General features: G+C 42.8%; 2 protein-coding genes across 4 annotated transcripts in view; one reads left to right on the forward strand and one right to left on the reverse strand.

The window, feature by feature from the left end:
- Window positions 1-223: 223 nt before the first annotated feature.
- On the reverse strand, window positions 224-8,767 carry PCARE (photoreceptor cilium actin regulator). The gene is made up of 2 exons (XM_069799959.1): window positions 4,698-8,767; window positions 224-597 (listed from the first exon to the last, which is right to left on the reverse strand). Exons 1-2 carry the CDS (start codon window positions 8,459-8,461, stop codon window positions 468-470), a joined length of 3,894 nt encoding a protein of 1,297 aa, XP_069656060.1. The 5' UTR covers window positions 8,462-8,767; the 3' UTR covers window positions 224-467.
- A 7,689-nt stretch (window positions 8,768-16,456) lies between these two features.
- Window positions 16,457-22,876, forward strand: part of CLIP4 (CAP-Gly domain containing linker protein family member 4) — a 32,937-nt gene continuing 26,517 nt past the window's right edge. Inside the window, exons 1-4 of one of the 3 annotated variants that reach the window (XM_069799963.1) lie at window positions 16,457-16,576; window positions 17,102-17,231; window positions 19,949-20,010; window positions 20,597-20,745. In XM_069799963.1, coding sequence (XP_069656064.1) covers window positions 20,613-20,745 — 133 coding nt within the window. In that variant the 5' untranslated portion in view covers window positions 16,457-16,576; window positions 17,102-17,231; window positions 19,949-20,010; window positions 20,597-20,612. The remainder of the gene's footprint in view (window positions 16,577-17,101; window positions 17,232-19,948; window positions 20,011-20,596; window positions 20,746-22,876) is intronic. The other 2 variants (XM_069799965.1, XM_069799964.1) reach the window with 2 other exon arrangements.

Raw genomic sequence — 22,876 nt, forward strand, 5'->3', positions numbered from 1 at the left:
TTTGCAATAAAACTCAATTGGTCCAGGACTTTACCTCCTCCGCTGGAAATGTCACAACAGCCATTTTTTACATAACTGAAACTGTGATGCCTCCTGAATAAATAACATGTCAAATAATGATAATTTCTGATAGTTTTGGAACCCCTTTAGATAAACAGTGAAACAAAGGACTTGGCTACAGGTCCTGTCTTTATCAAACCAATTTGCCTCAGACTCACCCAGCTGCAAAGTGTAGATCTTCGAGTTAAACCATAAAATGCAATCCAAAGGAGAAGCAGGTGGCTACCACTCTGCTGATATTTCATTAGATTGTTGGGGCCAGTCTGGGTTTTTAGATGCAATGCCATCATATTGTCTCCTTGCGAGAAAAAATGAAGCCGTGTTTTCGGAGGCTTGGGTAAGGCTGTTTCCTTCCTCTGGGGCCTGTGGCGTTGCTCGTGCCTCTGCCTTCGTGGGTGCTCCTGCTGTCAGTCCCTCTGCAGCCCCTGGCCCACAACGTAGAGCTCGGGGTGGGAAGCGGATCTGTTGGACTCTTTGATTTCAGGAACGCAAGGGCCGTTCCAAGAGTCGCCTGCTTTTCTAGGGCTCTCCTCCAAGCTGCAGAAGGAAAGATGCTTAAGTTAAGAGGCTAATGAATCATGACTTTTAAAACCAGCGCTGATTAGACCACGTAAACCCACGAAGCACAAATGCTGCACAATACTGTGTCACTCCCTGCCTCCTCCTGTATACACCTTTATATGCACCATCCAGATTTTATTCTTGTGATGCCAAATGCACTGTACTGTCCCCTCCCAAAACCCTCTTGGGAAGCTAGTGTTTTGTATGTTTAACAGGGGATCAGTGTGAATCTGGGTTCACTTGCAGATAGAGACAGATTTGAATGAAAAGTCTTGTTGCAGACTCCTGGAGAAAAGGTCTTAACTCTGTTATGCATCTGCTTAGCGTGGTTACAGTCTTTTCTGAGTATGCCAAAATGACTGTGGGATGGGTATTCTGGTCGTATAAATCTGTCACTCTGGAGACAGGGGAACTGAGACACAGAAAGTGTAAATGATGTTCCTGAGGTTGTATTGGCAATCTCTAGGGGCACAGGGACTTTATGAATCAAGACTGATTATAGCAGTGGTACTAGTCATCAATATCTCATGCCATGGGCCTTCGTGCTGAAATGTGCCCTGTGTTGCTGTAACTAATTAAAGTGGCTTAAGCTCAACATGGGGAAATATTGCAGAGTTATCTGGGAATCATTACTGTATTTTAAGTACATAAACTGCTAAACTGAATTAGATTTCAACTACAGACAAGCTGTTACTTTCCTATTCTGACTGCTAGGACTTTAATGATTTGAACTGCCGAATGAAGAGGATTGTGATACACGACCAGCCATGAAACTAATCCAGATTCAAATAACCCCCAGCTGCAGAAGGTCTCACTTGGGCTACTTGCTTTGGGCCTGATTCAGTCAACCCAATCCATTCTTGAGCCCTCCTTGAAGAGTATCTTAAAGGCGATAGCATTTAATCTTTTATCTCTGCTCTACCTCTTGGGAGATTAGCAGTCTCAATGAAATATTATTTCATTTAACTGTATACACAGAAGTCCTATTACAGATTAACAAGATTTCTGTGAGCAGAGATGCCAATAACTGCTGATTGCTGTCAAATGACCAAGCTTAGAAACCAGCAAATTTAGCCCAGTCTATCCATCCACAGGCTGTCCGAATGGGAACCGGTTGTACTGACTTGAGCACTGAAACCTGAGCCTGAAACTCTTGTCCAGGTACCCTAAGACTAAACCGAAAAGCTCTAGCTCCAGCCCTAGTTAGGGCTAACGATATTTTAAGTCCTGATACTTTCTTAGAGCATGGGATGGGCAGGAGACATGCTCGGGAAAGGAGCACTTTTTGCCTTGTAGGGGAGCAGTGAGGGTGCAGGAGACACGCAAATCTGCGCACAGCACTGACGTTTAATGCCTGGCAATGCTAGCTAGCAAAATGAGTTAGAAGTTGACTTTTTTTGTGTGTGTTTCTGCTAAAATAGGGTGGGTGGGAGAGGGGACTCAGCTGCCTGATGAGGAACACGTTGCTTGTACAGGCTCCTGCCAGATTATCTTTAGCAATCTGCTTCTCAGCAAATGGATGTTTTAATTGGGCATGGAAAAAGTGGAGGGATCTATCCTGGAGTTTGGGAGCATGGGAGAAACTGGCTAACTCACTGATTTTCAAAATGTTTTACCTATAAAAGAGTGATGCTTTTGCGGGTTTGACTCTGTCTCCCCTCCCTCCTGCAACTAGTGCTTGAAGCTGCTAGTAACACACAAAACCCCTACATGGACAAAAAAAAAGCATTGTTATATTTGGAGAGGAGAGGTAGAGCAAGGGAAGGAATGCAGGAAAGGAGATTGACAGCTGGGTGGGAATAGCTTGTGAATTTGAGACCAGATGCAAACATGGCCAGAATGAGCAGGTTTAGGTATACAACATCTGGTTTAGGGAGACATTTTGAAATTTCCCTCTGTCAGCTAAATGAATTGCAAAGCAGAGGAAGCCCTGGATGTTTAATGAACTTGAAGGGGAAAGATGGATCAGAGTGTGGTGCTTTGTCTGTTATGGCATCTGCTATAAGAGCAGGGGTCAGCATCTGTGCACAGGGATGTGGTGCTCACAGCTGTGGTGACTGCTCCAGTCCTCAGTGGAAGATGACCAGCAGTGATGTGAGGGGCTCTCAGAACTTTGGCCACATGCTGATTCCTAAAATGGTCCTTCTTTGGCCATCGGCACATTTGCTGTGGTATTTGTATTAGGCCATTCAATGCAAGGTCTGTAAAAATTTACTGAAGGCAGCTTATTTTAAGCGTAAGAAAACACACAGTAGCGTATTGCATCTTAAATCAGTGCGTGTGGTAATTAATGGGCTAAATTTCCCTTTTGCTTATATTGATATAAATTTGGACTAACTCAGTAGGACTACTTTTGATGTCCATTTGTATAAATGGTAAGCTGAATTTGGCTCAGGATACATATAGTTCTTCCAAAATGCTGTATATCATAACATTAGGATATATAATTTTTTTCATGAAGGGGATGATTTTATTTAGTTATTTTTTTATATTACTCTCTATGTTCTGACAGACTACAATAGAAAGATAATACACCCCATTGAAACATAAATTAGCTAACAATTTATAATAGACTGTTTTTAAAATTGATCCATAAAGCTGCCAAGGGCTTTTGTCTTGCAAGGTTTGACATAAAGCCTCTTTTGAAAACATGTATTTCTGCTAGCAGGCACTGGAGTAGACAACGCTGACTTCACTCAGTACATAACAACAACAGAAAACCCAGCAACAGTGTACAGGACTTTCAGGAAATCTTCAAATGTCAGAATATAATGCAATATTAGAACTGGGAATGCAAAACGGTTTGCATTTCCCACTGTTTTTTGCATGTTTTGTTCAGCACATTCCTCTACTGTCAGCGTGGGAAACTTGGTCCTTATTCTGTGTTTGGGGACTTCAGTATCCACGACTGTCCCTGTACTCGCAATGCATTGAGTGCTTGTGTGATTTTAACTCCTGCTAGGATTAGTCTTGCAATCCCTACTCATGGGGATGATTCATGTGATTTCAGCTGTTCTGTGGCAAGAGTAAAAGTACTCCTCACATGAGGAAAGGTTACCTGAGAAGGGTCTTAATCCTCTTGCGTAGCGTAGAGCTTAATAGACTTAAACATCCTAAGATGCTAAGAAACTAGAATAACACCACTTTGTAATTCTAGGCTGTTACACTGATCTTTGTGTATTCCTAAATACCCATTCCTGTTTTCTGGCTGGTTTTGTGATTTCTTTTTTTTTATAAGTGGTAGAGAAAATTTAAAGCTAAGCCCAGATTTTTTAACAATGGCCATCAATGATTTTGCAGACTTGGAATTGGTCTATGTTGATGCTTCAATTTATTTAAACTGACTTTTTCAGAGCAATGAATCTCCAGTAGCCATGGGAGGTTTTTCCACTTTGAAAACTGGGACCCGTCAGACTTGAAATCAGCATCCAGACCTGAAAGCCTACACAAGAAGCTCAAAATTTCAAGCTATAATTACGTCCATACAGATCTTTGCCTACACATTATCTGTCTGCCATTCTTGCCAGCTGATTTGAAACATTCTAATACAGATTTCAGCTGAACAGTTTACTGGCTTAAAGGCTGATTTTAGGAACGATACCCTTCCTCTCGGTCCAAGCCTACCTTCTCATGGTTATTTAAAGATATTTATAACCTGAGGGTTACTTCAGATCTTTTAGGAATTGAATGCGGATGTCTTTAGCCCCCATGCAAATAAGGGGAGTTCTGTGCCATGAAACCAACACTGAATTTTCCCTGGGGTGCCTGTCACAGCAGATGTGTAAGTCTAAGGCTTGAGCAAGCCATGGAAAATTAACTCTTCCCTTTACTCAAATTGGTAGTCTACTGAAATCTGGGGCAATATAATAGAAGAGAAGAGAATAATTTCAGTGAAGGGATCCACAAGAATCATCTAGTTCAACTACAGTGCTAACTTTGTCCAGCCACCTGTTCTGTACATGAACAGGCCACTTTTCTGGGAAATCTCTAACGACATTAAATTCCCATCTGGAGTTTAGAAAGCTGACGCAGTGTTATACTTCTGCTTTCTCAGCCTAAAGTGGAAGGTTTCTTACCTTGCTTGGTTAAGCGCAGGTTCGCTGCCAGCTGTTACGGGAGCTGGAAGACGAAACTGGACCCCTGGTCGGCGGTCAGAGAAACTTCTCCTCACGAAAGGCTGAGGATTGGCAGCACTCAGGGACAGCTTTCTAGTCCGGTCTCCAGGCTGCCGGAAAAGCAGACTGCTCTTTTGGGAAATCTGTGAAGTTTCAGTCTGGCTGGTCGCCTCCGCAGCGGCTTTGGTGGGTACTGGTGGAGGTCTGGCTTCGAATAAGGAAGAGGTGGCGGGGCAAAATATCGAACGGATATTGCTGCCCCTTTTGGAGGAGGAGAGCTGGTGCTCATCCCCAGCATCCAGCCCAGCTCTTGGCCCCTTGTAGGAGCGGGATGGGGAGGTTGGTGGGGAGGGGGCAGTGGGGAATGGGGGGGGGCTTGCATCTTGGCGGTAGGATGGGGAGCCCGGGAGCCGGTGCGGCGTCAGCGAGCTTTGCCTGTGTCCTGCGGGAGGGCTGAGTGGTTTTCGCTGGGGTGGTGGAGAGGGCAGCTTCTTCTGCAAGGGTGGGCTGGGCACCCTGGGGCTAGAGGGGGGACTGGGTTTTCTCTGCGTGGTGGGTGAGCTCTGTTGTGGGTTGCTAAAAGCCTGCAGAGAGTGTCTGTGGTGTGTTGGGGGGCTGAAAAGCCGTTTCTCAGTTGGTGGAGAAGAAGGAGGAGTTCTCGTTGGGGAGACCCTCCTGGCAAACGCTGAGCCTTTTTCGTTTCTCCTGAGCGAATCGGGAGAACTGTGCTTCTGGTATTGCACTGAAGACGCAGGTGAATTGGGCTCTTTGCTCTCTGAGCTGTTGCTGTGTGGTTTTGAAACCCCACTGGGATTTTGAAGAGGAATAATTTTATGGGTTTGCTTGTACAAATCTGCAGCCTCTTTTCTTTGGGTTGCCAATATCTCCTCTTGGGTAGGGATGTGCACGTTGGTAGGGTTCAGTTCCAGAGAGTACCTGTGCAGTTTCTCGTCCCCTGCTCCAGTATTCCTTAGACCTTTATTAGCAATTGCACTGGGGCCGCTGATATTTTTACTTGGCAATAAGTCAATGGACTGAAGGGAGGCTTTCATTTTTGGGGAAACTTGTGATCTCTTAGTAGCATGAAATTCTGTTTTGGTGGGCTTTTTGGCATCTTCTGAAGAGTTTCGTTCTATTCTTGCAGTTTCTTCAGGCTCAGATAAGTCAAAAGAAGTGTCCATTAACATTTCAGGTGGTGGTGGTGGCAGGCTCTCAATGTCTTCACCAGTCTCTTCCTTTGTGTCCTTCTTGCTTAATTCTGTAGCTGGTGCAGGAGGAAAGGCATTTGGGAAGTCAGAAGAAACTCCATCGGTGTTCAAAGGGTTTGTGTCTTCTACTGGGGAAATACGATGCTTAAGATTTAAAGGTGCCAGGCCTCTCTGAAAGGGAATGGTGGGTGGGATGACTGGAAGTCCAAATTTTCTGATGCACTTTATTGGTCCTAAAGATCTTAAAGGTGCATCTTTTACAAGGTCGTCAGTAGGACTGAACGTTTCGATAAGCTTTTTGACAGTCTGTCGGGGGGCACAGCTGCTGCCACTGAGCGTTTGGGCTCCAGGAGGCTCCTTTTCTTTGCCTCCTGATGTCTCCTGGGTGGGCACAGTAGCTCTTAAAGGCTTCCTGCCTCTTTTTTCATCCAGCTGATGGGCAGGATTTTGATCAACCGTGAACAAAGGGACTTTATCCTGGTTAGGCAGGATGCTGAAATTTTTTGAGAGGCATGCCTTCAGTTTGCTGGAGGACCTAGACATAAGTTGCTCATCCTGCAGATAAGGTGCTGTTCTTGATTTCCAAGGCTCTGGGTTGTCATCTGTATCCTTCTTTCCGTAAAACATTTCCAGCCTTTTGCTGAGCTCTTTTTGAGTTCTCTGAAGCTCTAGGAGGGTCGGGTCCTCTGCCTGGCTCCTGAGGGACTCCTCTGACCTGGACCGTTGCTGTTTCCTGAAGGTTTTCTGGCTGCCCGTTGCTGTACTGGGCCTTGTTGTTAGGACTGCTCTTCCACTCTCATCCTCTATCCATTCTTTACGCCTGGATTTAGCTGGGACAAACTTAATTTTTTCACTGATGGCATCTTTCATCTTCAGAATAATCTCCTCTGTCTCTGCATTCTCTGTCCTCTTGGTGGACTGCCTTTGTGTGTTATCAGCAAGTGCAGGCGAAGATAGGGACCTCCTTGGCAGAACATCCTTCCCCATTTCTGATAAACTTGTGTTGTCATCATCCTCCCCCAGGGTGCTCCCTTCATCGTCATCATCATCATCATCAGAAGGAAAATCTATTGATTCACAGATTTTGAAATGTTCACCTTCCTGAGTAGAGTCAGACTGGAAGGAGTTATAGGAACGGCTTTTGCTCAAGCTTGCATATTGGGGCACGGTAGAAATGCCTCCTGGTACTGCACCCTGACAAGAAGTCATTTCCCTGCTCTGCACAGATGAACAAAATATATCTTTAAAACGCCTTTCAAGCGCACAGTCATGGGATGCGGCTGTGCCTGGTGACACTGTCCCATCAGGCACGTGCTCCACTGTTCTGGCGTGCTTTTGAGACAGATGTCCATGTGCACAGGAATCACAGCTTGCTTGTCCTCCGTGCTGGCTGAGAGCACTGAACTCTTTGAGGGATTCATTGTCCACGCCAATGCCACTGTCCTCAGAATACAGAGTCCTGTCATCACCTTGGGACAGGGAGGATCCCACCGTTGAGGCTTCAAGCAGCCTCACCGTCTGTAGCAGGCGCTCATCAAAGCTTTGCTTTGCTTTCAGTTTTCCTTCCAAGGTGCTTGCAGCAGACTGCAGGTAGCTGCATGTCTCCTGCAGGGCGTCGGAGGTGAGGGAGGCCAGTGTCCCACTCAGTAACTGCATTTTATTGACTGTGTACTGCAGTAGCTGTTGCAGGAGATCAGGGTGCTCCTTCAAATCACCTTTTTCTGCTGGCCATGCCAGATTCCCACCTACATCTTTGAGAAGATTTTCCCCATCATTGGCAATTTCTTCCAAGAGCTGGTTGATTTCATCAACGCGAAATACCAAAAAGGTTACCATCTGCTGTAGGAAGAGCTGAGTTTGGGTAGCCTGGTTGGCCATGTGAAGTATAGATTCATACTTGGAGAGGTTGGGATTTAAGTAGGCATATGCACTCTGATGAGCCTTAACAAGCACTTCTGGGAAATCTACCTTTTTCTCTGTCTCGCACGGGGCCAAAACAGACTTTTCTTTACTTTTGCTAGGTCGACCTTGCTTTGCCAGCTTATGATTTTTTTGCTTCTTTCCTTTCTTCGGGATTTGCTTTGCTTTGCTTTCATTCTTGTCATCCCAAATGAAAGCTGATGCTTCTGATTCACAGGAGCTTTGCTTTCTGATCTGTATGGCCTCAGTGATGTGTTTTTGAGACTCAATCAGTTCGGACATAACGATTTCAGCATCTGTGGCTGTCCTCTCAATTTTTTTGTCTTCCCTAGAAGTCAGGGGATCTGAATGAGCCTTGGAATATAACTGCAAATGATCATTTTTGTCCTCCTCTGATAGTTTATCCTCCTTTTCTTTCCTCTGGATCTCATATTGGTGGAATTCATCAATATAGTAGCAAGATGAACCTTTAACCAGCAGAGGGATTCCTTTCTCTCCTGGATCAATACGCAAAATACTTTTGGGTTTATTCAAAGACTTAAGACCACTTCTTGCAATAGTATTAGCAATCTCACTGTGAGAAGGTGTGCAGCCCATCTTTTCTCCGTCTTTGGCTTTATTTTTGATTAAAAATCCAGATGAACTAGGGAAAACACAACAAAGAATTAAACTCACTGTTTCGTCCCGAACTGCAGATTGGCCTTTTTCTCATGAGCTTTCCATCACGATCCCAGTTCTGTTGTCAGTTTTCATTGTTGTTTGCCTTGAAATCTCATGTGCTTACTGCCTAGGATCTGCTCTTGAAGTTGTGCACTGCTCCATTGTACGTTCCAACTCAGGGTTTCTTCCTTGATTCAAAAAGGGAGTGTGAAAGCTCTGCTGGATTTAGAGCTAATGGATTAAGAGGACTTGCGTGCCTCACTTCTGTCTTGACAGATGTCCACTACAAATAAGATTTTAAGCTCATTAGAGTAAGCAGGCACCAGCCAGTCAGCACCTGTGTTGTATTTATAAAGGCAGATTTTTTTTTTCTGCACTATATTGGGAGGCAAAAGGACTTCGTACCAGTTCCTCTTTTTTTCCCTTGGTGCAAAAACATAACATACAATTGAATGCAGAGATCCAAAGGAAGAGGCTGTATTTTGAAACCTTTTTGAAGGGAAACTATTTGAACAGGTGCGTAAATGCCACTAGATACTCCTTCACCAAGAGAAAGGTGACCTTGACCGAGTACGTACCCACTGGAGAGTACAAGACACGAAATCAAATGGGTTAGAGATGCCTGTTAGACTTCTGCTTGAAGGGTCTTCAAAATTTTCCCCTACTTGCAAGTGACAAGCTGTTTACTTTTTCCTTCTAAGACTTCCAAACAAGATTTTTATTTTTTTTTTCTTGCCCGCAGGTGACCATTCTTGGAAAGTATTTTTTTCTCTTCTAGATAGCTTCCCAACCTGAAAACCCAAACTGCACAATAACAGTATTTGTAGAACAAGTTTTGCATGTGTTGTTAAGATTGTGTCTGTATCTAGTGGATCTAAATTGTAGAATTTCAGATTAAAAATAATTAAATGAAAATTCACCTTTTCCTTCCTCTGAGTGTCTTGGGATAAAATCTGAAGTCACAAAAGTGACTTGCTTCCCTTTATTTCTTCTTCATTGGCCAAGGCTTAGTTCTCTTAACTCCAAGACTTTATGGGTTAAAACTCTAAGGAAAAAGGCTCACAAATTAAAAATATAGACCCATTTCTGAAAAAAAAAACCCCAATCAAAAAACTCAAACAAAAAACCAAAACAACCTGTTGTTTGAATCACTTCTGAGGTCAGAACAGAATAATACCACTCTGAAAGAGATATTAGAGGAGCCAAAGTAGGAATTGGGTGAAGCAGAAGATACTTATCTTTTCCAAGTATTTATTTACGAAAGGCGGTATGTGGATGAGGGTGATAATAGCAATCACCCCCAATTTCCCTTTTCATTACTCAGACTGGCCTAAATGGATTCGTCTTCTAATTTCCAGATGCAGCTTTTCTACTGAAGGTGGCCATTTCTCAGTGTTGCAAAGGTTACAGACAGCAGCGGCCAACTCTAACGCTGGCTAGAAGCTTACGGGTTCTCTTTAGCAATGTGATTTCTAACTGCATGGTCATGGGTATCTCGTCCGATTCCCAAAAATCTTTGCGTGCTGCCAAGCCTATAAAACATTCTCAAACTTTACAGAACTGCTTACATGATTCATTCCTTGCTGGACTGCCATAGCTGAATATCTGCATGGAAAGTCATTATTCTCTGTAGCCTTATTGTTCAAATCTCTTTTTCTGTTCAACAGGGACAGAAAAAATTACCTTGTTTTACAGGGGACAAGGCATGACAGTGATTCCCAGGAAAATTTTTACGACTCTATATGCTTTCTCTGAAGTAATTTTTCTGGAACACAGAAATTGTACTTAATATACATGATGGCAGGGTCATTTCCCTCAATGCTTTTCTGGAAGGTGTCAGGTAACTACTTCTTGGTTCCACTTCTTGCAAGTCACGTAGTTCACGCTCTGGCTGCTTCTGTGTCTCACCACGATGTGGTTTCTACACAACTGTCCCAGATCTTTTTGCATTCCCTTTTAGGCACATATCTAATGTGTTCAAAGTGGAGAAATGGAGCAGATTTAGGCAGCTGCTTCATCCTAGTGATCCTAATGGGCAGAATGCTATAGCCCTCCACAGTAAGTCAAGGAAAACGCAGTAGATCAAGCAACTAGCCTTGGTGTACCTCTTCTGTTTACAGTGGGAGTTGAGGGATGTCTTTATGTAGCTGTTTAATATTTGTGCTATAAAATGTCTTGTGACTTTACTTCAAAAAGCAGCTCCAACAGTGCCATTGTTCACACTGGGAATTTTGACAATTAACTCCATGCAAGTTGTTTGTTGTATTTGGGAAGTTCTTTTTCTTCACTTTTTCCTTTGATTTTATAGTCACGTCACTTTTTTTTTTTTTTCCTAGTTATTTTCAGGCCGTGCATTAACATCTTACAGGAAATACATGGATGGTTAAAGAAAAGCAAAATCCTGTTTTATGATTATTTATTATGTAGTCATTTATTATTTCAAATATTAATATTAAATCAATATTCAGTTTATTATTAAATAGTGATCCAGGGTCATAGAAAACGTGTTTTAACAAGGCATCTGCTTTATCCTAACTTTAATTGCAGTTTGCATGTATATACAATATGACTATTTAATGTTACATGAAAATTTTGAGCTTCTGTGAGAGAGCAGGAACTTTGACATGCCTGTTTCCAACCACTTATGAAACTCCATTTTCCTCATCAATATTCTTGTTACTAAGTAGTTATACGTTGCTTTGCATGTCTGAGGCACTTCAGAAAAACCCAAATGCTTTACCTCGTGGAAAATGCTAAGGAAAATGCTTTGTCTTATGGTCATGCAACAAAAGAGAAGACAAAATGGGTAACTTAGATAAAAAACAGTGGTGGAAGAGAATACTGATGAGGAGAATGACAAGGAAATATTTTTGATTGTAAGGGGATTAGATGAATTTGTAATCTGTAATTTATGATTGCTATACGTTGATGTCATTCCTAGTGCAGTTACTATAGTAACGTATTTTGGTGTACAATGCTATTGTTTGCAGAACACAAGTTGAAAAGGAAACAGTTGGTTATGTTCAAGTAGCTGCCCCAAGTGTTGTTACCTGTCTACTTGCTGACTCGAGCAATTTTACAAGTGCCCCAGATGAAGACAAAACTCTGTTTGAGGAACAGACCCTAGGAAAGCACCAAACATAAGATAATTAAGGATTAAAGGAGACTTTCCTTTGCATATGGGTTGTGTGTAAATTGCCTCTGCTCTTCCTTTCATATACTTTCCTCCTACTGTTAAAATTGGCAGTATTCTAATTCCGAGGGAGCTGCCTGGTCACGTAGCACTCCTCGAGGGAAGAACTTAAATGCTCAAACCCTGTCAGACATAGTTGGTGCAACAGATGATGAAAACCGAAGGCTAGTCTGAAAGTGGCACTGGAAGCGCCCTAGAAAAGGCAAGAATAAGGCCTGACCCTGGACAGAGATCTGTGCTACTCAGACCCCAGAGGTGTTACCAATGCCGTAACCACAGGATGGATTTTAGGGCTTCATGAAGGAAGAATCAGTTGATTAAAAATTATATGAAATTTCAGTGTGAAACTAGTACCATAAGCTTAAAAATTATGGAAACAAGGAAAAATGATAATGAGGGACTGCTTTTGAGACATTGCGGGCTTTAAAAGTGGAATGCACATAAATGCTTATACCGGGTCTTAAAAATTTAAGGTTTGTATTTGTGGATGACTTCTGGGGAAACTGAATTTCTGCTCACTGAGGAACTACAGAGACCTTGAGTGATAACAACAACTTTAAAGAGCTATTTTACTCTGAAAGAAGAAAAAGCAGGTTTCTTTTGTATCAGCAATTTGAATATAACCAGGGAGCTCTTCATATTGTTGGCCTAGATATCGCTAAATAAATAAGAAATTGCTGGGTTTTATGTCAGCTTCTCCTGCAGAGCTGACGCTGTTCTGGGAGATGGAATAGATTCTCTCCTTTCTGTAATCACTGACAGAAAGATTTACAAAGCTTCATCCTGTTTCCCCTGTGGAAACCTGTTGACAATGGTAAGGAATAGGAATATCATGGTTTGAAGTAAATCTAGTTGCAAAGCATTAAATGAAACCAGTAAGTCTATACATAGCCTTTATTAGTGGTGATGGTGCAAGTGAAAGACAAAATTCATCTTGATTCTGGGTCAAGGATAAACTTTTCAGAACAGGCTGTCTGAAGCTCAACTCGTGCCTTCTCTTTATTTCTAACTTCTAAGTAAATTGCTTCAGACGGATTGCATGAGGCAATAAATATGAACTCAATGCTTTCAAAAAACTGTTTTGTAGAATCAGAGCCCTTTTTTTTTAAACAGCAGCAGGAGAAGAAAAAAACAATTGTTGAAAACAGGTAGGAAACCAGTTTCCTTCTCCAGCAAAAATACTTTATAAAGGAATTGACAGCAGAAGAAATCTAAGTACAAAATTAAAGAGAGTCAGTTTGGGGTGTTTGCCTGCACAGGGCTGTTGGTACACTCAGATGACCCAAAGGAGTCAAGAAAAATTGTATGACCACTTGAGGTCAGCGATAGTTTTGTGAGATTTACATTTGTCTATTATTTTTGGAATGTGTATTCTGGTCACTTATAGTTCCTCTTTAGTAAGAAATCCACGGGTATTTAAAAGCTTGCTATCTGTTGTAACTAATACATTCACTGCTGGTTTCAATGGTTAAGACAGGGACTGGCAAAAGGTAAGAGTTAGGACGAAGAATTGTGTGACACAGCATAAAGCTTTAAGTATAGATTTCCAGAGTTATACAAATCTAGAAAACTACGAGGGGACAGTCCCATTAGCCCAGGCAATGGTTACAGCAGTTCTCACAAGTGGAAGCAGGTTTGCGGCTGTGGAGCAATTTCAAGGAAAGCAAGTTTCTGTCAGGTGAGGGACTGGCAATTTAACAGGTAGGCAGTGGCTTCTGTCATTTCTAGTGGAAGGTGGTAGTGTTGATTTGGAATCTAGAAGTGAGGTCCAGGTGATTCGTATTCCTGAAAAATATCCCAAGATGCTATAGAAAAGAGTGCAGCTATTTAGCCTCGTGCCTCTTCCAGTTCTCAGTGGGTTCCCTCACCTAAAGCATCTCAGGGTTTCCCTGAAAACTGAGACAAATACAGCATTGCTCCTGGCTTCCTCTCACAGCGTGTCTCAAACCACAACATGTGCACTGATAGCTGCGTGAGACCACATCAAACCCACAGGCAGCCTGGAGTGTGGCAGCTGCTACCTGGCAGTATGGTGTGCTCCGCAGCAGTCCTGGTGCAAGTCCTGACACGTGTGTGTGTAGAGCAGGCATTTACTCGGGAGTGAAGGTGATCTGCTTTCAGTGCCTGGGCACTAACTGGACAGGAGCCCAGTGGCTCTTGATAAAGTGCTACACTCGAGGCTGTGGATCCAGAAGCGGTGGATGTGATATGAGGAGCTGGGAGTTGGCACACCTAGAAGAAACTGGAAAGGGCAATTTACATGGCGGGGCGCTGGCTGATGCTTGGAGGGAGGAAGGGTGGCATGTCCCTTGGGAAATAATGGGCAGGGCTGGAAAGACTGACAATGACTGGTAGCCTTTTTTGTAAGAGGGAAATGTCCTGACTGCGGGTGGATAAACAGGTCTGCTCCAACCAGAAGGACGTTCTGGAACCTGAGATGCTTTGCTAGGTGCTTGCTTTCATTTTCTAGCATGAAAGTATACATGCAGTTTTATCCTCATATTCAACATTACCTTTGAATTCACATACCGTTTTCCATGGTTTATGGCAGATGGCAACCATACCCTCTGTCTCAGCCTTCATTCTGCTGCATTAAACAAGCTATGCACTAGTAACCTCCTAAAATAGACTGTTCTTTTCCTTGACTCTGCTAGCAAATAATCTGTGGACATGCTAGATTAGCTGCCTCTCATTGAAGAATGGTGGTCAGAACCGCATGCAATTTCCCAAGGAGATGGCAGAACCTGCAGGCATGAACACTTTCCTGCCAAAACTCTCCAGTTACACATCCTAAAATAAGTGTTTGCTTTCTATGCCATTGCATCGTATTGGTAATGATGCTTATTGTGTAGCTGTCACCTACAATTGCATCTTTCTCTTCCTCAGTCACTTCCATATGATGATCCCATACATCAATCTTATTAGTTCATTCCTTTTTAACAGCAATTCTCCCCCCGCCCCTCCTTTTTCTTTTTAATCTCATCAGTTTGCTGTTTTTTTCTGACAAAATCATTGAAGGAATCTATGAAACAAAGATTAGTTCCAAGAATGACACCCCAGGATGTCATCGGTAACCTCTCTCAGCCCAGTAATTTCCATTCAACTCAACCGTTTCCCCTTATGCTTGCGCTTTATCTCCATTGAAGTTCTCCTAAATTCTAGTCGTCTTCAGAATTGTTAATAATTTCCATTTCAGGCACTGCACTGAAGTCGATTATTCAGTATCAGCCATAAAACATTTGCTTTGCCCAGAACATCAAGCATCTCAAAAAAGGCAGACATCAACTGCCAATACTAAGGTGACTTTTGACCTCGCTTACATCCACGTGTTTGGTTATACTTCAAACTCTTTTTCTAAAGTACCCTTGAGGTGAAAATAGCGGGCCTGCATTTTCCTAGATTACAATTTTTCTTTGCCTTTTCCGAAGTATGGAATGTTTCTAAGAAATGGAAGAATTATCTTAGCTTTTCTCTAGCCATCTGGTATCATGTTTACTATCACAACTGCAACTCCATGTTCCACTTCTTTCAGTTTTCAAGTCTCTGGGATGTGAGAGCACTTGCAGCTTTTCCCTTTTCCAGTACTTCACCTGAGGTAATTTCCACTTGTCATTCCCATTATTTGTTCTGCCTCCCCCTCCAGTTAATATTATCACTGGAAAAACAACAACAAAAAGATTATAAACATCTTGATAGTGACCCACATTGCGCATAAAAATACAGCACGACTTGTCTGAGTTGTTAGCCAGGTTAAATTCCCCTCAAGTAGCCTGAGCTCAAGCTGTATGAAAATGGGTTTACCACTGCATGGGTTTCTTAGAGATTACCAACCTTTGGATTTAGATCCTTATTAGGTTTACAGCACTGGATAAGCACCCCCGGAAAAGCCTTCTTGAAAATTATTACTTTCGTTCCTCCAATTGGTTACTAAAATAACTGGGAAGTCCAGATTTCTGAGTTCTGTGCTTAAACCTACCGGCGATGATGTGTGACCTTAAGCAAATCCCTTTACGCAGCTGTGAGTGCCTAAACGTTTTATGGCGTCAAGCATTGGTGAATACTTGGCACCCGAAATCCGCAGTTAGGGAGCACTGCGCCGCGTCTCTCTTTGCTCCCCAATCTCTCTCCTCCCGGCCGTGCCTCCTAGCCCCGTTTTTCTTCAGGTGCGCGAGCAGTGTGGAGCACTGGGAATTATTTCCCTGCTCTTCTCCACAGGCCAAAGCTGCCTGACCTGCACTTTAAGGCTTTAATTTCGCTTTATTTCTGAGGGCTGGCGGGGCCCTCACCGCTGGGCCGCGGGTGCTGTGTGGCCGTGGGCAGGTGCAGCGGATTAAGCTGGGCAGATCCGTCCTCTGCGTCGCCCTGGCCGCTTTCCAGGCCTGTCCCCACCCGGGACGAACCCGTCAAGGGGGGGGTCACGGTCAGAAATGTCTCCCGGGATGGCGGAGGCGAGCTGTGTGCGTATTTTCTTTTAGGAAACCCAAGAGTCTGAACCCACAGCCGCGCCCCCAGCCAGTCACGTCTCTCTCGCACCTCCTTTTATCCCTCAGCGCTGCTCGTTTTATAACTGCTCCGGAATTACCTGACTCATCCCGCCCTACGTTTCGGCCTCCGCCGAACCCCAAGCCCGCCGCCCCGCTGACAGGACGGCGACAGGCCCGGGCCCGCCGGAGCGGGCGGGGCGGGGCGAGGAGGGCGGTGCTGGCCGCCGATAGGCCGGTGGGTGGGGAGGGGGTGGGGCGGTGGCCGCGAAGGGGCGGGGCGGGCGCGGGGCCGGGGCCTCGCTCGGCTCCCTCAGCTCCCGGCGGGCGCGGGAGGCCCCGGGAGCGCCCGGCCGCGCCCCTCCCTGCGGAGAGCAGGTAGGGCTTGGGGAGGGGGGTGAGGCGGCAGCCGCGTCCCGCAGCGGAGCGGGACGGGGACCGGCGGCCTCCCGGTACTCTCCCGTCCTCCCTCCCTCCCTCCGCGCGGGGTGGGGGTGGGGTGGCAGCGGGCGGCCGGCCCTGGCCCCCGGCGCGCAGCACTGCGCGGCGATTCTCCCCCCCCCCCCCCCTTCACCGGGTTTTGGGGTCGCCCGACGGGCTGCGGTCGCGTGGGTGAGGGAAGGCGGGAGCACCGTGTGAGGAACGGGGAGGAGCGGGGGGCGGCGGCGGTGGTCCCGCGGGGAGGCCGCGGCTCGGTGAGGTGTTACTGCGTGTCCCGGCCCGCCGAGGCTGGGGACCAACCCCCCCTCCCCGACTCCGGTGCCCGGGGGGGGGGTTTCACTCACATAACCGTACCGTGAGCGGTACCGGGGCTTTCTGCTGGGGGGGAGGTGAGGCGGGAAGGTTTGAACGAGCAGAGCCAGCCCGGACAGCTCTGAAACCTGAACTCTCTTAAATTTCCAGCTTCGCAAAACAAAGTGCCGTGTTGCAAGAGGGCCCCGCACGCCGGTTGAAAAACCAGTCTTGAGTGTACCTGTATGCACGTAACATGTCCGCCGCTCGTGCTGTAAATTTTGTGGAGCAAGCAGATAGCGTATGTGGCAAGAGTCGTGTTCTCTGAACTCAATTTTTCTTCTTGAGCACATATAAGTGCACGATAAGTAGTCCATTATGCGTGGTTGTTGTCAAAAATAGCATCACATCCGTGACAAGTTCTGCTATCAAAGCCCTAGCACAATTGTATTTCATCACTTGAAGTGCTTTAGCGTTGGCAAGTTTTTTATAGTGCTCGCAGGAAAACTTTGTATTTGTGCTTTAACACAAATTACAAAATTTGCAAATTGCAAATTACAGAATCTGGAGTACGTGAACAAGTTGGATCCTGTATTATACAGCTTTTTTTTTTATTTTATTTTTTAAATATGCAGAGGTACCGTGCGCTTCTCTGTAACGTGTGGATATCAGGAAACCTGTCGTTGCTCTTCAATCTTGTCAACATAAGTGCATGCGCATCTGATGACTCCTTCAAGTTTTCTTTTTTTTTTTCCCAATGATATTTCTATTTTTCACTTTCAGATTTAATTCAGTTAAAAAATAATAAGTATGATACTCTCTGCCGTGCTAAACTACGCTTAGTGGTAGTTTGACAATGCTGTGAACAGGAAAATTCTGTGCTTTCTTTCATTGATTTCTCTAACCGTTTCCTTCTGTCTGTTTAAACTGATCTTACTAATGTAGGGAAATCATTGCTCTTCTGGAAGACCTTCTGTTCCATTTCACCGGGACTTCCCACCTGTGTCTGTATGTCTTGGATAATATTAATACCTCAGGCAGTTGAGTTTTTGCTTAGAGCAGAAGTCATTACAAGGACAATGCCTGTTTGTCCTTTCCTTTTCCTTGAAATAGTTTTCAATCTTTTGCTTTCCTTTTGCCTTTTCAGGTACGCGTGTGTGACGTTAACTGGTTGTGATGTTCTTATACCTGAACTAGCAGTCTGGAGGTAGTCATGGGTGCAGAACATATTGTTGCCTTGACATTGCATGGTTCAGTACTGTGCTATGACATGGTAATACGTTTCTAGATCCAAATTAAAATCCCACGGTGTAAGGATGTGCACACTTAGGTCAGGGGCTGTTGGGACTAGTGTAAACATGTGAAGCCATTCTTTATGGAGTTGGGTCGGCGCATGTGTTGTAGCACCTGGGTCTTCATGTCGCCTGCCCAACAACACGGGTTGTTTCTCTGCCTGCTTTGCTTTGGGAGTTTGTGTGCTGAAATTTTTTCACTCCTGTGACAGATTGTATTCTCCCCTCTGGCCCGTCAGAGTAAAAGATGCCCTGGATACTTGCAAATGCACAGATTCTGTTCTGTTTGGTCTGCTTTTCTGTGTGCAATAAACAGTCGTCTTTATTAATTTTCAAATGTCTCTGTTGATTTCTAATTCCAGTAACTTTTGTCATCGTACTTTACAAATCTCACCTCTTCCTGTTACCATCTGCTCAGTCAGGTCTGGCTACTTCTCATTGTGTTTCTTTTGTTTCCTCAGTGTTGTACTGGCAGCGCTGTGCAAAAAGCTTATAATTCCTTTCCTGTCTTTTTCTGACTTAACAGGTTTAGCTATCATCTCTTCTATACTCGTGCACATTACTTGTTCCTTTGTGCTTTTCACGAGAGTGTCTGATGTGCTACCTGTGAAACACTGTTGTGGATTCATGTGTTTTACAAAGCTTTGTTTTGTTTTGTTTTACTGTAGCCTCTGAACAAATATTTCACTGTTGCCCTACAAAAGAGATTTAATTAGTGACTTGCAGCTTAAGAGACTCTAGTCCCTCATACAAGAAAGCCGTTGTCATGTTTATGATGACTATAAAGCCATTCAAACTGTAAACTCTAACTTTTCCTTACTGGATGAAAATAATAATTAAAAAATTAGTGGTATTTTTGGCCTTGTTGAATCTAAGAATGCTTAAGCCAATGCAATTTAATAATGCTGTGGGAAGAAATAGACTTGCCCTTCCCAGTGGCCTCCTTCTTGATCTTCCTTTTGTGCCAGCACATGCATTTGTACAACTGCGTAAGACTGAAGAAATAAACTAGTGGGAGAAAAATGAGCATTTTTCATGTGGACCTCTTTTCCGAGTTGAGGACAGGGTGAACTGTGCATGGAGTGCAAGAAGAGGAGGTTTCTTTTATTTACTTCAAGATCAGCATCTGTAATCCACTGCTAAAATGCCTTTTATATTAGAATGCAGATTATGTGAGGTTCCCAAATAGTGTGACAAGTTTATTTGGGGAAATATTAGAATAAATCTATTCACATAGCTACTTGTGTGCAAGATACAAAAAACAGACTACTTTTTTTTATTTTTCCTGTTTACTCCTGTGTATAGATTAAATGTAATAAAACCAAACATGCTTTGAAACTCCATGAATTCTTTCTGTCAAGCAAACTGGCTAAAAAAATTCCTGAGTAAAGAGCACTGTATAGCAAGCTCCAGAATAAAAATTCAGCTTGTTTAATAGAAGTGTTGCTTTTACCCTGAGTATTTAACCATGAAAATTCAAGATGTAGAATTTCAGGTTTTCAACTGTGAGATGTAGTCTCCAATAGTGTGATAATGCCTGTTTCTATTAAGAATGTTGTTTTTCATTATTTGTTACTGAATTTGCCTGAGTAGATGTCTTACAAGCGGTAGTCAGCTCTCCTCTGATCTTAGCATGTGAACCGTAACTAGAACATAACTTGGCCTGGTTGTTAGAAAATGTCACTATAACTCTGTACGGCCATTTAATCTTTCTTCTCTCTCCTAGGTTGCTCTAAGGCCTGAAAAGTTGACTGGAAACAACACCAGAGTGGAGGTTACAACACTGTGGTAAGTATGCTATTTTAAAACATAGAGGGGAGAAGCTGGGAAAGGAGCTGATATGGAATCATGAGTCCAGGAGTGAATCACCCAGTGATGAATTGTCTACAGCTTTGTGTGGGAAGATTAAAGTGCTGGGAATTTTAAAAGAGGAGAAGGCGGTAGCTGGTAGCATGTTCTTGCTCACAGTGAAGGAAAGGAATATGAATGCAGAGTATGAGGACAGGTACTTGATGCTTCACGTTTTCATAAAACTGTAAAATACTAATCCATTCATCATCACCATGTGGTTGCTAGTTATAGCATTATTATTTTCATTACTGCTCAAGTGGAAAACTGGGGAGAAACATAATGTTTTCCATTAATAACGTGCAATTTTAGTGACGAAATCAAAACTGGAAGTTGGCTATCCTCGACACCATACTCTACTAGCTTTTACTAATTAACTTTATTAGTTTGTAAGAATGCAATGGTAGTGGTAGTTTATCTTTGCAAAAAGGAGATATTTTAGTCTCATTGCACATTATATCTTACTACAATAGAACTAATCCACAGTATTTCTAATGAGGTTATTTATTCTTTTTTTTCCTCCCAAAGTGGCTTTCTAGAAGATGACCATAGAGGATCTCCCAGAACCTTCCGTAGAAGGAGATTCCCTCATTGAAAGAGAACGGTTCTTATTCTCAAACTCTGAAACATCTGTTACTTTTTCTGTTGCTGCAGCACCAATGCCTTCAGACTGTGGTATGTATTTTTAACAGAAAATGAATTTGTGATCAACAGAGAATAAATTTGAATAATAAATTTTAAGAAAAGCTGTCAACTCTTAATTTATTCCTTCTTTTCAGAAGTAGTTTACTGCTTGTAAATGAATTCTCTATTATTTTTTTAAAGGAAATGAAAGATGAAGACCCATGCTTTTTCTGTTTTTCTTATCGCATGCATTTTAAATTATAATATCTTCTCCTTCTTACTGTTTCTTCTGGGTGTGTGGTCGGATGTTTGTAGGTTTTTTACATCTTGGTGTAGAACTGGATATTGTGTTAAGATGTAAAATTTCAGTAATTAAATGTAGTTAAGCATATACATCACATTTAAAACCTCTGGAGTTACACTTTCTCATGCTTTCAGTATGTAAACAATATAGGGGGATGCTTCTGTTGGAAGTGTAGGTGTTTGTGGTGGTAAGGACTGTGAAATGAGTGTTGGAAAACTATAGCAAGTATTGGTGATCAGCTTTTGAAATAATGTTGAATTGTCTTTGCTTGTCTAAATTATAATATTTTAAACAGGATATGTAATATATTAATATGCCAGTTTAGGTAAGGATCTGCATAGATAGCTACAATTATAAAGCCTTTGAATATTGCAGAAGATGTTAATAGCATCTATATACCTTAAAAATTACTGCATCCACCTGTTTTTCCTATGCATTGATTAGAGCAATCAACTGTATTCAGGAAAAATAAATACATGTAATGTTCTGTCTTTGACAGACTCAGCATTCTGGAGACCTGTTTGATGAGTTAGCACAGGTTGGAATTTTAACAGGTCCATAAGATATATTTTAATACATGAACATCTGTCTTTACATGGTTTAGCCCTATTATCATAACTTGTCTGTCCTATTCTACTCTTTAAGTACTGCCATGGTTTATTCTGTTCTTCCTTCTTATCCCTTAGAAAAATTTTCCATTTGTCCTTCTTTAAACATTGTTGTGTTGTGATATCTTCTAATAACACTACAATATTGCTACTGTCTGTCCTACTCGGTCTATGCCTACTCATTGAATAAAAAAATTTCCTTTTATAGGAGGTTGCTGTCACCTGTGTAACAGTAATATTACTGAATCTGGGTAAAGAAGGTTAAACCACAACAGACAAAGATTTTTGCTCATTACATTAAGTGCATTTATTTTTCCTTAATACAGTTGAGCACAGTAATCACTGCATGGGAAAGATAGAGGTGGAGAAGGTAATGTTTTAATGTGTCTAGGTGCCATTGTCATCCTTTCATGGAACTTCTTGTTTTAACAGATTTTCTGTAACGTCTCTTTGGTTTGCAAACACTACAGCTGATCCCCTGTTAAGCACTTATGGTGGTTGTTATTAATACTTAATATAGTCTCAGGTTTTTACCCTAGCATGCTGATTGTAACATTCTGTTAGAGTTGATTTCTGATACATAATTTGATTCAGGTTTGTAGCTAGAAATCTTCCTGGTAGAGTAAGAATCATGCATGTTGTGTAAGATCATTAATTTTGTTGGCTAGTTGTCTGTTTAATTCATAGCTTTCAGCAATAGATCAGCTGTGGTTTATATGGAAGTTAAATATTAGTAGATAAATCAGATCTGCGTCAACGCATAGGATGTAGGTGAGAAGTACACTTTGTGTAGTACTGGGAGATAAGGGGTTTGCTTTTTTTTATATGCTAGGTGCAAATACAAATTCATGCTAAATATCAGTGAAGTTGTCCTCCTTTTTTCATTCTTATTGAATCATGGCAATGCAGTGAGAGGAACTCTAGATAGCCAGGAGGTGAGCTCCATATGTGCCTTTATCTGTTAATCCAATCTAGAAGTGCGGTATGCTCTTTCTGAGGAAAGGTTATGATGATTCATCCAGAGGTAGTTTATACCATGTCGTACACCCAGATGGCTGATGTCCTATTTTACTTAACCTGTATGTCCATTCTGAGAGCCTTGTATCTGCGATTGATGCAAGCTGACATTGTACATTTATTTGAAACCTTTTAAAAAGGCAACTCCCTGATAGCTGCAGCGGGGGTAAAAGTTCAGTGTTTTCCATGATTCAGTCACTTGCTGATGACAGTAGGTTCTGCTTCCATTCCATCTCCTAATAGCCACTGCTAT

The sequence above is a fragment of the Haliaeetus albicilla genome, chromosome 13 (assembly GCF_947461875.1).
Source record: "Haliaeetus albicilla chromosome 13, bHalAlb1.1, whole genome shotgun sequence".
Lineage (NCBI taxonomy): Eukaryota > Metazoa > Chordata > Aves > Accipitriformes > Accipitridae > Haliaeetus > Haliaeetus albicilla.